This window comes from Vitis vinifera, chromosome 14 (genome assembly GCF_030704535.1).
Source record: "Vitis vinifera cultivar Pinot Noir 40024 chromosome 14, ASM3070453v1".
Lineage (NCBI taxonomy): Eukaryota > Viridiplantae > Streptophyta > Magnoliopsida > Vitales > Vitaceae > Vitis > Vitis vinifera.
The window spans coordinates 7,495,666-7,511,678 of record NC_081818.1 but is presented as its reverse complement, the minus strand read 5'-3'; the positions used below and the strand labels follow the sequence as shown (position 1 = coordinate 7,511,678).

The window sequence follows — 16,013 nt, the reverse complement described above, 5'->3', positions numbered from 1 at the left end:
GTGTTAATAACATGGGTAATTTATTATACTCCAGTGTCTCAACATGCCTACCTTAGATTTGATGTTTGATAACCACTTAATCTCATCTCTTGGTTCATGGGCATATGGGCATATGAGCCTATGGAGAGATATTAGAAAAAGTTGGGAAGAGTTCCGTTTCATATTAACTATCTGAATTGGAAAAAATAGATGTGCAAAAGTTTGGTGGGATGGATAGGTGGGGGAGTTTAAGTTGAAGGACACATTCCCTATGCTTTTAAGAATAGCCTCCTCCAAGAATTCTACAATTGCAGATTTATGAGATGGAGGAGGCTAGGTGGTCGTTGGGAGGTTCGATTTAGAAGACTCTTTCAAGATTGGGAGATAGAATAGGTGACACAAGTTTTGAAGCTTAGTTACCCATTGAAAGTACAAGAAAGAGAGGACATTTTACTCTGGAAAGGTAATAGGAGGGGAAAATTTAGTGTTGAGTTGTACTACAAATCCTTAATTTGCTTGGAATAATTAGTATTCCCAACCAAAGAGATTTGGGGATCTCATACTCCACCTTTTTTTTTATCAATAAGCAAAAGAATTGTATTGCAAAGAGGTGCTAAAATAGCGACCCACAAAATTACAGTATAGAGACACTCACTCCCTTACAAAAGGACCCAAAACAACAAGGAAAAACAAAAAAGCCTTCTCCCTCATCGCGAACCCACCCAATCTACAAAATCTATTAAGGTCGAAGGACCATCTTTTATCCACAATTTGGTTTCCGACCAAAGTAAATACACAAAAGAAGCTTTCAGCCTTTGGATGGACAACACGCTATCCTCTAAAGCAATTCTATTCCTTGCCTTCCAAATGGCCCAAAACAAGCATAATGGTCCCACTTGCCACACCTTCTTTCTCTTCGTACCCACGAAAGAGCCCCTCCACCCTAAAAGGGTTTCCTTTACCAAAGAAGGAAACAACCCAAGTAACTTGAAATAAAGAAAGGAACAACATTCACACTTCCCTTGTTTTTTCACGATGAAGAAGGAGGTGATCAATCGGCTCCTCAAAAGTTTGGCACAGAAAACATCTATTAGCTAAAGCCCAACCCCTCTTTTGCAAACGGTCCAAGGTTAGAAATCTTTCCCACGAAGCCTCCCAAGCAAAGAAACTTAATTTGGGCTGCACACAAGAGTTCCAAATAATCTTCGAAGGGAAAGAAGCAAGAGAAACTGGCTACAAAGCCCTATATAAAGACTTAACTGAAAAAACCCCATCCTTTGAATCGATCCACCTCACCCTATCCTCCTCATCCACACTAACCTTCTTCCCATCCAAGCAACAAAACAACCTTTCCATCTCTTTCAACTCCCAATCATTGAAAGGTCTATTGAAACAAGGACTCCAACTTCCCCCCTTTCCCCCACGGCTGTCCAAACTTCATTTACCCACGCCTCTTTGGAAGTTGCTAGAGCAAATAATGAAAGGAACGCCTTGCACAAAGGGGTGGTTCTGCACCACTTATCTTTCCAAAACCTCACCTTCTTTTCATCACCCACCACAAAGTCAAAATAAGGGGTTACTAGATGTCCCATCTTACTTATTGCTTTCCACAACCCGACTCCATAGGCCTCCCTAGCCTCACAAGATCTCCACCCTCCTCTTTCCTCCCCATATTTCCTTCTAATCACTTGGTTCCAAAGGGCCTTTCTTTCAAAAGTAAAGTGCCAAAACCACTTGCCAAGGAGAGCCCTATTGAAAGTCCCAAGACTCTTAACCCCTAGCCCTCCTTTACTTTTTTCAACACAAACAATCGGCCACCTTACTAAGTGCGGTTTTTGCTCAAGAGCCCCACCACCCCACAAAAAATCCCTTTGAATCTTCTCCAATCTCATTCTAACCACCTTAGGCAGCTGGAAAATAAACATGAAATAAATCGACAAATTGGACAAAGTACTTCGAATTAAGGTAATCCTCCCCCCTTTTGAAATGTATTGACGCTTCCACTTAGAATGTGTTTCTTTGCATGGGAAGTTGTTTAGGGGAATATCTTAACTATTGATACGTTAATGAAGAGGGGATAACCCATGGTCAAGAGATGCAACCTTTGTAAAGATAATAAATAATCAACTGATCACATCTTGATTCATTATGATAAGACAAGAGTGTTATAGGCATTTTTGTTAGCAGTCTTTGGCTTGATTTGGTGTTTCCGGTTTCAGTGAGAACTCTACTCCTTGAATGGAAATTTAAGGGGCTAGATAAGAAGGGAAGAATAGTTTGGTGCTTGGCTCCGATTTGCTTATTTTAGTGTATTTGGAAAGAGCTCAACCGAAAGACTTTCAATAATGAAGAGCTCTCAAATCAAAGATTGAAGGAGTTCTTCATTTAATCACTTTTAGAGTGGTCTATGCTTCAATGGAAATGGAGAAGCCCTCTATTTTGAATTTCTTAGATTCTCTTTCTTGTGGTTAGCTTGCCTTGTTTTTGTAGGCAAACCTTGTTTATGTTTGGTGCTTGTTTTGGGATGTTTTGTGTACTGCCTATACGCATAGAGTGCACCCTTCCTTTTTGGTGATTCTCTATACATGCTTTTGTTGTCTAAAAAAAAAGTATAGTCCATGTAATCTGAAAATTGTGAAATATCACTATGCCATTTTATGAATGGAGCTTGTAATTTTTATGGTTTTATCTTTTGCTTCCTTTTGCTTGTTCAAGAAATAAAAAGCATTTTGTCATATGCTTTCTGTAATTGAAGTAAGAATGTCCATTGGAATTCTTTTTTGATGAATCATAAAAGTTATTTTCCTCCAATGCTCCAAGCATTTAGAATCTCTAACTCCAATTTCTCTTGTTAATGCTGCCGTGTGTGCAGGTTCCATTGATTCAGTACTGTCAACAACTTGCATCTACTCTATCAAGTCATGATACATGTTTCACACAGGCTGCAGATTCACTTTTTTTCATGCATGAGGGGCTACAGCAAGCTCGTGCTCCCATATATGATGTTCCATCTGCTGTTGAAGTCCTTCTTACTGGAACTTATGAACGTTTGCCTAAATGTGTAGAAGATGTGGGTGTGCAGGGCACATTAACTGGAGATCAACAAAAGGCAGCTTTGAAAAAGTTAGACACACTTGTACGGTCTAAATTACTTGAAGTTTCACTCCCAAAAGAAATTTCTGAAGTTAAAGTTTCTGATGGTACTGCATTGCTGTGTGTGGATGGGGAATTTAAGGTTCTAGTTACCCTTGGTTACCGAGGACACCTATCTATGTGGAGAATATTGCATTTGGAGCTGCTTGTTGGTGAAAGAGGTGGACTTGTGAAACTAGAAGAACTGCGACGGCATGCCCTCGGAGATGATTTAGAGCGTAGGATGGCTGCAGCAGAAAATCCATTTATGATGTTATACTCAGTCCTCCATGAGCTTTGTGTTGCACTCATCATGGACACTGTCATAAGACAGGTAAAAGCACTACGGCAAGGAAGATGGAAAGATGCAATTCGATTTGAGCTTATATCTGATGGAAATATTGCTCAAGGAGGGAGTGCTGGTTCCATGCAAATGAATCAAGATGGAGAAGCTGATTCAGCTGGTCTACGAACTCCTGGGTTAAAAATTGTATACTGGTTAGATCTGGATAAAAACTCTGGTACAAGTGACTCAGGATCATGCCCATTTATAAAAGTTGAACCAGGACCAGATCTTCAAATAAAGTGTCTTCATAGCACATTTGTTATAGATCCACTTACTGGCAAGGAGGCAGAATTTTCACTTGATCAAAATTGCATTGATGTTGAGAAGTTGCTGCTAAGAGCTATATGTTGTAGTCGATATACTCGTCTTCTTGAAATCCAGAAAGAACTGGCAAAAAATAGTCAGATCTGTCGGACCATGGGGGATGTTCTTCTACATTGCCATGCAGATGAATCTGAAGTTGACAATAAAAAGGTTGGTTCAGTTTTTGAATGTTCCACTTTCTTTATTATAACTATTATTGACCTTTTTTTTTTTTTAAAGAAAGATGATTTATTTATGTAGCATGCACCAATAGACAAGCTCCTTATACATGAAGGGTTATGAACCCCCAGTTGGATTTCCAGCATGTGAAATTCCTTGTGATCATATATAATGATCAACAAATTATGCATCTGATTTGAAATTTCTCTTATCTATGGATGAAAATGTTATCAAGAAAAGGGGAGATCTCCCTATTTGCCAAGTAATGAGAAAAAGGTAAGCTTTTTACCTTGAAATACTAAAAATTCATCGTCTCTCTTTTATTTGTTTTTTTGCAGAGTATTTTGTTCACTGTGTCAATGCAGATATCCTGACTTGTGAAAAATTGCAGTCGTCACGATTTGAATTTTTTTTTTCTTTTTTTTTGGGAGAGGACTTTAGCCCCTCTGAAAAGACCAAAATGTCTCTTCAAAATAAGATACCTTGTCAAAATTTTTGCATTTCAATCATCGTTTATATTAAAGCAAAAGGATAAAAGAATCTGGAATATTTTTATGGAGCCTTTAATTTCTTAACCTACTTATAGATTATAAATATAATAAAATTCCTTTTAGTTAATATTTACACCTCATTATCACACACACACACACACACACCCAATTTCTGGATTTTGGTTACTTGTTTTGTAAAATATTTTTAAAAGCATCCCCTCTCATGCATATTTAATAACCTCATACTGTTCAAACATAAAATGTTATACTTTTAAAATAAAAATTGTAAGTGCTCCCTTTGTGGTAGGGACTTTTGTTTGGCTATGGATGGTTTGCCAGTGACAACTCAATGCTTAGGCTATGGTTTTGTGTGTGCTAATGTTTTTTGGCTATGGAAATTTATTGGTTTGTTTGAATGGGAAGTTTATTGGTTCTGGAATTTGATTAGTTTCTTCTAAAAATTGATTGTTTTACAATTTTTTTAAAAACAGGCTGGAAACATCTTCTCTTATATGGTTTCTGATTTCTGGTTGAAAAATATTTTTTGGTTAAAATGGAGAAAAGTTTTCAGTTAAAGATATGGCATGGTTATGGATTTTGGTTGGAAATGGGTATGAGAATTGTATGAAAATTAAACTGAGGGATTGGAGCAATCAAAGTTCATGGCTAGAAGTGTCATCAAACTTTGTTGTCATAGGCTAGTGTGTGAAGGAAGCCAATATATCTGTTGTTGGATGTTGTAGATTCCTCGGGCTCAATTGTGGCAGTTGTTGTTCTCCATTTTGGTATTCAGTGGATTAAGGAGACTCTTCTAGGGTGGCATGACTCTTTTGTAGATAGAAGGTGTATTAATGCTTTTGAAGAGCTGCTTCTCCATGTATTTTTTGAACGATGTAGAAGGAAAGAAGTAGGAGATATTTTGAATATGAGGAATTGTCAGATCAAAGGCTAAAAAACATTTTCCTTGACAATATCTCTTTGTGGGTTAGGGTGTACATAGGCGTAGGCTATACACCTTTGGTTGACTTCATAGATTGATTGGGTCCTTGTTGTGGGAGGGAGTATTTTTTTGTGTACCCTCTTTTCTGATTTTTGTTTGGTGCTCTTTGTATACATTTTGTGTACTCTTGTGCGCTTTTTGCATTAATTAATACGCACTCTTAGTTATCCAAATAAAAAATAAAAAAAATAAAATGGCCCAGCTCTTCTTTCTTCTCCTTTCTTTTTGTTGAGTGTTGACAGTCCTTACTTGCTGCACCCTCTAGGACACGCCTTCTCCTTTTGTTTGGTGTTTTGTTAATAAATCTTAATTTTTTGCCTGTAAGAAAAAGAATACCAAATGTGATCTCATATTCACCTTTTTATATGTTTATTTGAAAAATGAACATTTATGATACTTTAATGTTTAATTATGTAATGCTTTATCCCTTTGATTGATTAGTATGTGATATATTAAATCCATATTACTAATGGCATCAAAATGATCTATGGAGTGACCAAAAGATCCTTTCAATTGACTAGAATCCATTAATTGAACAAGTCTGGATTTTATGAAACCATATTAAATGTTCACTGATACATTCCATACCTTGCCTAAACATTGATCCTTGTTTACCAAGCAAACATTTTTCTAACCAAGTCCAATTCTTTCTTGATACGTTTCTAAAAAAAAAAAAATCCTATTATTGTGGATTTTAACCCAACTAACATAGAGATCTTGGTAGAAATGCCACGTTGAAAACAATTTCACAAAGACTTAGTCCACTTATTTATTGATAAGAGATAGGACATATTAATTTTCCTTTCCATTTTTCTTTTTGGAGTGTTTGTTGTATACTAAGATAAGACCCCATGTTGGTGTTTTTTAATATATTTTCTTTTTTCCTATTAAAAAAGGATAGTGTATATATATATATATATATATATATATATATATTTTTTTTTTGATGTGTAAAAACAAAGAGTATATTAAAAGGAAATGCCAAAACAACGTCTCAAAGTATACATGAAGTATACACCAACCACCAAAAGGCTCAACCAAGTGGGGGAGGGAGAGAATAAAAAACATCTCTTACCCTCACTTAGAACCTAGCCAATCGATAAAGCTAAAAAGAGAAATAAGGTCCACATCTATAGACACCCTGGACCAAGACCACTAATTACAAATAAGAGTTTTTCATCCTTTGGATTTAAAACTCCGCATTATTTTTTTTTTTGATAAGTAAAGTGAAGTATATTAAAATGAAAGAGGAAACACCAAACTAGTGTCCTCTAGGTATACAAAGAGTATACAAAAGCAGCCCCTCGACACTACACCAAGGAAGCGAGCCAAAACCCCTACCTATAACAAAAGCCTAGCCACTCAATAAAGCTAACCAGAGACCGCGGGTTCAAAACTATAAACATCCTCACCCATGACCACAAATTACATACAAAAGAATGTTTCAACCTTTGGATTGACAACACCTCGTTCCCAAAAGCCAACGAATTTCTTTCCTTCCACACTGACCAAAATATACATAAGGGGGCCATTTGCCACGCCTTTTTACGGATTTTCCCCACAAACGCTCCATGCCACCCCAGGAGAGTATCCTTAACTGTACCAGAGAGAACCCACTCCACACCAAAGAGAGAAAAAAGAAGATTCCACAATGTCCTCGTCATAACACAATGGAGTAAAAGATGATCCACCGTTTCTGCTTCAGCAAGACAAAGAAAACACCTATTTGCCAAAGAATAGCCCCTCCTCTGAAGTTGGTCTAGAGTTAAGATTTTGCCCCAAGATGCTTTCCACGCGAAAAAAGCAACCTTTGGCGGCACACTCGCTTTCCAAATACCAACATAAGGGAACATAGCTGAACCACCAGGCTCCAAAATAGCGTAGAGCGACTTGACTGAGAAAACACCACTTTTAGATGTTGTCCACACTATCTTGTCCTCGTTCACCCTTTGCACCCTAAAAGCTTGGATTTTAAGCATAAACTGTTCCATCATCTCAATTTCCCAATCATTAAGCGCCCTTGAGAACAAAGGGGTCCAACCATCGCCTACACCATCTGGGTTCCACACTTCCGAAACCCACGCGTCTTTAGCCTGAGAAATGGCAAAAAGAGAGGGGAAGGATTCGTAGAGAGGCTCATCTCCGCACCACTTATCCTTCCAGAATCTCACTCTTCGACCATTGCCCACACGGAAGGCTAAACTGCTATACATACCCAACCATTCCTTTCTAATAGCTTTCCACAGCCCTACACCATGCCTCCCTCTTTCGGCCCGAGTACACCAACCCCCCTCCTCTACACCATGTTTGTGACTGATCACTTTCTTCCACAGCACCTCTCTTTCAGTGGCAAAACGCCAATTCCACTTGCCTAAGAGAGCTTTATTCATCAACGCTAAGTTTCTTACCCCCAAACCACCTTTCTTCTTTTCCAAGCAAACCAGAGTCCACCTAACCAGATGAGGCCTCTGTTCAAGAGCACCTCCCCCCCACAGGAAGTCCCTCTGAATCTTCTCCAACCGCATCCTAACTTTTCTGGGCAAAAGGAAAAGAGACATGAAGTAAACCGGCAAACTGGAAAGAGTGCTCCGAATAAGGGTGAGTCTTCCCCCCTTGGAAATATACTGTCTCTTCCACATAGCCAACCTTTTCCTAAACCTCTCTTCAACACAATCCCATACCACCTCTGATTTGAAAGGTGCCCCCAAAGGCAAACCCAAATACCTGGAAGGCAGACCCCCCACCTTACAACCCAACTCCAGAGCCAAATCCTCTATATCAGTCACCCTCCCCACCGGAATAAGCTCACTCTTCTCCAAGTTAACTTTCAAACCTGAGCAAGCCTCAAACCACATGAGAAGCCAACTTAGATACGTCAACTGATCCTGGGACTCCTCACAAAACACCAAGGTGTCGTCCGCAAAGAGCAAATGGGATATCATAATCCCTTCTCCACCCCTGCCTCTAATCCTCCATCCAGATAGAAAGCCCCCACTGATGGCCCTTCTCATTAAGCAACTAAACACCTCCATAGCTATCACGAACAGGTAAGGGGATAGGGGGTCCCCTTGCCTCAGACCCCTTGAGCTTTGGAAGAATCCGGAAGGAGAGCCATTTATCAGAACGGAGTATCTAACAGTTGAGATACACCACTCTATCCACATAATCCATCTCTGCCCAAATCCCATTTGCTTTAACACAGTCAACAAGAACTTCCAGCCAACATGATCAAAAGCCTTCTCTATATCCAATTTGCACATTACGCCCCCTTGATTGCTTTTCAATCTGGAGTCCACAGCCTCATTAGCAATCAAAACTGCATCAAGAATTTGCCTACCCTCCACAAAGGCATTTTGGGGTTCCGAAATCACTTTTCCCATAACCTTCTTGAGTCTATTTGCCAATACCTTGGCCAACAACTTGTACAGGCTTCCCACAAGGCTAATCGGTCTAAAATCTTTCAAATCTTCTGCCCCTCCCTTCTTAGGGACTAAAACCAAGAAGGTTGCATTTAGGGATTTTACAAATCTGCCCCTTTCATGGAATTCTCTAAAAAATCCCATAATTTCAAACTTCACCACATCCCACCCATAAAGCCAGAACGCCATTGTAAAGCCATCCGACCCCGGGGCTTTGTCTTTGCCTAGGTCCGTAAGAGCTGCTAACACCTCTTCCTCCACGAAAGGGATCTCCAACCCCTCAGCCTCACTGATATCTAACCTCATAAAAGAGATCCCGTCAACACTAGGACGCCACCCCTCTTCTTCTTGGTACAGCTCTTGAAACGCCCCCACCACACTGTTTCTTAAGTTATTTTCCTCTGAATGCCAACAACCATTAACTTTCAACTTGGACAGCCAGTTTCTTCTACAATGAGCATTCGCCATCCTATGAAAGAATCTGGTATTATTATCCCCCTCCTTCAACCACAACTCCCTAGACTTCTGTCTCCAGAAAATCTCTTCTTTTATCACCCAAGACTTGTAGGCCTCCCTTGCTCCATTTCTTGCTTCACAATCTTCCATATTTAAAACATCATATTTCTCCTTTTCATCCCAGTACTCAACTTGTTTAAGAGCTTCACCCTTTTTATCCTCAACTAACCCAAACTCCTCCTTATTCCAAATCTTCAAAATGTTTTTAAGGGCCCTCAATTTAGCATCTAAAATGTAGCTGGCTGACCCAGTAAACTTTAAACTCCCCCACCACGTCTTCAACTTGTCTTTAAAACCCCCCTCCTCCAACCACATGTTCTCAAACCTGAAAGGGGAAGGACCCCTCTTCAAACCTCCTCCTTCCAAGAGAATGGGGAAGTGATCCGAGACAGGTCTCGGGAGAATGCCCTGTACAGCACCATTAAACATGTTATCCCAATTATCCGTCACTAAGAACCTATCCAGCCTAGACTGGACCCGGTTGTTCAAACCCCCTCTCCAAGTAAACGGACCCCCCCGCAATGGATAGTCCCTGAGCTCCAGATCCTCAACCACTTCTGAGAATCTCCTCATAGAAGCTGTAAGACCACCTCGTCTGCTACGCTCCTCTGGAAACCTTACCAAGTTGAAATCCCCTCCCACACACCAAGGGTCCCTCCATAGTCCTTTAACTGAACCAAGTTCCTCCCAAAACTCCTCTCTATCACCACTGCAAACCGGCCCATACACCCCAGTGAACACCCATACAACACCATCCACACAATTTTTGAACCGGCACGAAATTGAGAACACTCCTTGTTCCCATCCCACCAGCTCCACCACCCTGTTGTCCCAGAACACCAAAATACCCCCAGCTGCTCCCCTAGAGTTGACTGCTCTCCACTCTATATTTCTTCCCACCCCCAAACTTCGAACAAGCCCCGTAGACATTTCTTTAATTTTAGTTTCCTGTAAACACACCACGTCCACTCTCTGGGATTTAATAACTGACTTGATGATCCTCCTTTTATCCCTATCATTAGCCCCTCTAACATTCCATGACAAAATTCTTATCTTCATTTACACCCTGATCCTGAAGCCCCTCCAGAAAACCCCGTGCTAGATCCCATTTTCGCCTTTTTGTAACTAACCGTCCACTCCAGCTTCTTGAGTTCCCTACTGGATTTTGAAGATTTTAGGCTCTTCTTCCTAGTCACCCCTTCCCTGCCCTTTTGCTCCATTCTCCCCTTCATTCTTCTTAAGAGATATAAGATTTCCTCTTCGAAGCCTTCCGTTGGCATCCCCAAACAGTGGCTGAATCTCGCAAGGCTACTAGTACTCCATCCTTCCCCACTTTCCCCTTCTTCTCTGTGACATGCTTCCTCTTCCTCACAAAGACTCATAACAAACTCCCCAACTGGTACCAGAGCTAGCTCATTTTCTTTTTCGGCATCACCCGAGTCCCGAAAAAGTCCACTCCCATCCCCGCAAGCCGACGCGGCATTGATTCTCCCCAAACTTATCTCATAACAGTCCAACTCCCCTTCCGCACCAACAATCACCCCCTCCGAAGTCCCGACGGCCTCGGCGATGCCCCCAAAAGAAGAAGAAGAAAGGTGGGAGTGTCCCCGATGCCCCAGCTGAGAAAGAGGAGAAGGACCAGCATCGTACCTGGAAGCCTCCTCCATTAGAGCCTCGTCGGTGCCTCTCCATCCACGCGGCGTCGACCCGACGGCATTTTCAGCTTGGAACACCCTGAGCTCTGGATCCAACCCCTCTTCAGTCTCCGCGGGAACAGAGGAAGCCCTAGCCGAGGAGGACCGCACCTCCAACTCCATTCCAGAAGTGGGCTTAGAAGCCCACCCCCAGCCCTTCTTTTTAAAACTAGCGGGTAGTGGGCTTTTGGCCCAAAACCTGTCCTCACTTAAGCCCAAGACACTCATGCCTTTATATGCCTGTCCCTTCTCTTTACTGGGCCCAAACCCGTTGTTTAAATGGCCCAGATCACCTGCGAAGGGCCTCCTTCCCTCATCCACCCCTGCAACTGCCGCCTCACCTTGCCCTCTGCCACACTCAACCTGAATCCCTGACGCCTGAACCTGCAGACCACTTTTGCCATTTTGAAAACCTCTCACGCTACCACTGGCGCGTGATTCTCCCCTACCCTCATCCCTGACCTCCCGCCTCTCTACCACCTCCGAGAACCATGGGGGATTTTCCCACCAAAGACTCACCGTCCAGCAGCATTTTCCGGCTATCACCTGTAGTGTACCCTGTTTGATCTTTCCCGGAGCTTTCACCAAAATGCGAGCCCACTGTAGCTCGGAGAAAAAGGTTGTATCCTCATCCACAGCTATGAATCCCCCGCATCTCTCTCCTATACTCTTGAACACTTCTCTACTCCAAAGATGAAGTGGTAGTCCGACTACTTTCACCCACACATCCTTTGGGTGGCTTCCATTTCTGCAACAACCCACTTCAGGTCCCCATTTCTGCAAGAAAAACTCTCTCCTCTGGAGCCTTCTACTACCCCTTAATAGCACCCATTCCGCATCCACTTTGTCTTCAAATTCGAACAACACTAAGGCTCCACCCAACCGGGAGATTTTTAAACCTCCCTTGAGAGACCAGCTATCATACGCCCATTCTTCCAAAAAGGACAAAGGCGGAACATCCTCCACACTATCACCAAAACATCCTACCAAACAGCGGCTAAGCTGCACTTCCCTTCTGGTCAAGTCTCGCTCACCAACATCCACCCATAAAGCTTCCCCTAAATCTCCTTTCTCCACTCTTTCAGCATCTGGAATAACTCCTTTCCCTTTCTCTTTTCCTTTACCTCTATAATCTTCCTTTACAGAGGTGGAATTACCCAGATCAAACTTCTTCATGGGTTGAGAAGTTATTCCAAGGGCTCTTAGCTTCTGAGCCAGCATGAACCAACCACCTACTAAGCCCTTACCTTCTGGGAAAACCAGACAAAACCTCTTTGCCTCCGAGTCCCTCACTGAATATAGCAGATACCTACCTGCAGCATTTGAACGACACTCCAACCTATATTTCCTTCCTCCTTCTTCCCAAGCTCTAAGGCTCCTTGAACTTGATTCTTCTCTGCACCACTCTTCCACTCCTTCCAACAGAGAACTGAGGCTCTTTTCTCCAAATTTTATCCAGGAAGATAAGCCTTTGCTTCTCTCCAGAATAATCCCCCTCAGTTTGCCTCGAGTCTCTTCAATAGAGATCTCAAAAGTCTTTGATTCCACAGCAAACCAGCACTTGCCCCCCTTCGGAGCTCCTTCTCCCTCCGAGAAGGCAGCCATCAGTCCCTTTTAAAACTCCGCATTATCAAAGCTAGCATATTCCTATCCTTCCAAATAATCCAAAAGATACATAATGGGGCCGCCTTCCTAGACTTTTTTGTGCACTTTACCCACAAAGGACCCAAGTCACCAAGTAGTTTCTCTTTAATTGAAGAGGAGAGAACCCAAGACACTCCAAAGAGAGTGAAAAGTAGCTGCCATAGAATCCTTGTCTTTGCACAATGGAGAAGAATATGATCAACAGTTTTTCTTTAGAGTGACAGAGAAAACATTTGTTTACCAAAGAAAACTCCCTCCTCTAGACTTGATCCAAAGTTATGGCTTCCCCTATGTGGCCTCCCAAGCCAAGAAAGCCACCTTGGGTGGTGCACAAGAACTCTAAATGATGCTCCATGGGAACAATAAAGGGTCATCGAGCTCCAAAATGGAATAGAGGGGTTTGATAAAAAAATTCCCACTCCTTGAAATTGCCCAAATCACTTTGTCTTCCTCATTTTTATACACCCTTTTTCCTTAAAGCTTTAACAGATAGCACTCCACCCTTTCTACCTCCCAATCATTAAACGATGTAGAAAAGCAAGGAGCCCATCCACCTCCTTCGCCTTTTGAGTTTGAAATGTCTGCCACCCACGCTTCCTTAGGAACGGTTAGGGCAAATAAGGAGGGGAAGGAAACACATAACAGTTCGTCTCTACACCACTTATCCTTCTAGAATCTCACTCTCCGACCATTACCCACTGAGAAAGAAATTCGGCTGCTCAAAAGATCCCACTCCTTTCTTATGGTTTTCCAAAGGACAACACCATGCCCATCTCTCACCTCACGAGAATGCCACCCCTTTCATCTTCACAATACTTCTAGCAAATAACTTGCTTCCAAAGCGCTCCTCTTTCATTGATAAAGCGCCAACTCTACTTATAAAGGAGAGCTTTGCTCATCATTGAAATATACCTCAGGCCCAAACCCCCCTTGTCCTTCTATCTGAATAGATCGTCTTCCATCTTACTAACTAAGGTTTTTGCACAAGTGTCCTATTGTCGCACAAAAAATCCCTTTGAATATGCTCTAACCTCAGTTTAACAGTTTTGACATGCACAAAAGAGACAACTCCACTCCAATGCCAAGTCATCTAAATCATCCATCCTCCCCATAGGAATTTACTCCCTTTTGTCCAAATTGATTCTCAACCCTAAAATGGCCTCAAACCACATAAGCAACCAATTTAGATAAGTCATCTGATCCTGTGACACCTCACAAAACACGAGATTATCATCAGTAAACTATAAGTGGGAGATTTGAATCTCATCTCTGCCCTTGCCCCTCACCTGCCACCCAGAAAGATGACCGCCACTCATCGTCCTCTTAAGGAGACAACTAAATATCTCCATGGCAATCACAAATAAAGAGGGAGAGAGAGGTCCCCCTGTCTCAAGCCTCTAGTGCTTTGAAAAAAAGCGATTGGGGTTCCATTGACAAGAACGGAGAACTTTACTGTTGAGATGTACCATTTTATCCAACCAATCTACTTCTCCCCAAATCCCATCTTTTGCAATACCAACAACAAGAGATTCCAATTTACATGATCATATGCCTTCTCAATGTCAAACTTACAAAGAACATTGCATTCGTTACTTTTCAACCTTGAGTCTACAACTTCATTGGCAATCAATGCTGCATCCAAAAAAAGAATAATTATGCTTTGTTCCCTAGGGATTGATCTAGTTGTGTGGATGTTCCCTCTAGTTCTGATTTTTTCACTGACTTCCCCTGTTAGACACTCTATGTCTATTAATTGAGGGTGGGAGAAGATAAAAAATGGCCTTAGGTGTTTAAGGACCAAAACCCAACTTGTTTATTGTCTTCCACAAAATTGCCTTGAGGCTTGGCTCTAGTGGTGAGGGGTTGGGGTGGGGATGTGGGAGGTTCTAGGTTTGAGTGCCAACAGGGGTTAAAAGAAAATCAACTACAAAAAACCAGTCTTTCACTTGCCAACCCCCAAACTACCAGACACTCCTTGCTGTCACTGTAGTCACAGCTGTGTGCTGTTGGCTAAATGTGGTTCTGCTTAGGTAGAAAGCTTAAGAGGAATTTCATGACTCCCGGAGATGGTTTTGCCTCCAGGATGTACTGGGAAGAAGATATTTTTACTATTGTTGCTTCCTTTTCTAGTAGACCGTGTTCTTCTATTTATTCTTGGAGGATGCCCTTCTTTATAATTCCCTTTTTTCCTCTAATGAAATCTTTGTTTCCTTTAACAAACAAAATATCATTTCTTAGCCATCTGTTTGAATATAAATAGTTGTTTATCAAACTGATTTTCAGAATGTTTCTTAGCTATCTGTTTCCAAAGATTTTGAGTGTTTTGCCCTCTTTCATATTGGAAGTTCACAGAGAGGAGTTTAGTGCTGCTGGAGGTGCTAGATGTTTAAGGTTTTCTCCAGTTTTCTTTGAGGGGCAACAGGTGGGAATTAGGAGGATACACTATTACCATAGTGACTTGGTTGTCAAAAGGAGCAAGAACAGCCTTAAAATACTGTTCTATGTACCAGACATCTTTGGGCTTTGGCATTTTCAATCCTGTGGAATCGCTGTGGTTCTGGAAACCTTTTTGAAGAAAAAAAGAAACTACGTCTCCAAATGAATTTGTCAGATTCTAGAAAATGATTGTGGTTATGTGTTGATTGGTTATTTAGGGACAGCCTAGGTAACAAGTAATGTTTGTTTGATATTGTTGGCATATGTTTTTTATGATTTAGTTCAATATTATTCATTCTTTATGCACCACTGTTTAAATTATATATTTGCAAATTCATCATATTTGAGTATATGTTATGCTCTCGTCATGATATAGGCTGTGTTCTAGATTCCCCATGTGCATATCATTAGTCATTTCTTGAGTTAATTAAATTTATTGAAACCACCATCCATACTGTCTAAGATGACAATTTTTAGTTGGATCATTTATTGTTTTTTTAGTCAATTAGTATCGGCTGACATTTTTGACATGTTTATAGATTAATGTGCCAAGTAAACTTGCATAATTGACATTCAAAAAAGTTTCTGGTTTCTTTTTCACCAATAGGAACTCCTTGTTTATGAGTTTAATTGATTTACATATTTATGAATTTATCATATATGAATATATTATAGCATACTTTTGACATGATATAAGGTTATGTGCTAGATTCCCTAAGTGTCTCATTAGTGATTGCCCTAGTTTTAAATTCATATGGGCCACCGTCTAGACTGTCTAAAATGACAAGTTTTAGTTGGACCATTTGCAGTCTTTTAATTAATTTATATCTTCTGACATATTTGACTTGTTAATGGATTAGTGTGATGAAGAAA

General features: G+C 41.1%; 1 protein-coding gene across 1 annotated transcript in view; it reads left to right on the top strand.

The window, feature by feature from the left end:
- Positions 1 to 16,013, top strand: part of LOC100267561 (mediator of RNA polymerase II transcription subunit 14) — a 32,593-nt gene that overhangs the window by 2,900 nt on the left and 13,680 nt on the right. Inside the window, exon 2 of the mRNA XM_010661571.3 lies at positions 2,852 to 3,931. Within this exon, the coding sequence (XP_010659873.1) occupies positions 2,852 to 3,931 (1,080 nt within the window). The remainder of the gene's footprint in view (positions 1 to 2,851; positions 3,932 to 16,013) is intronic.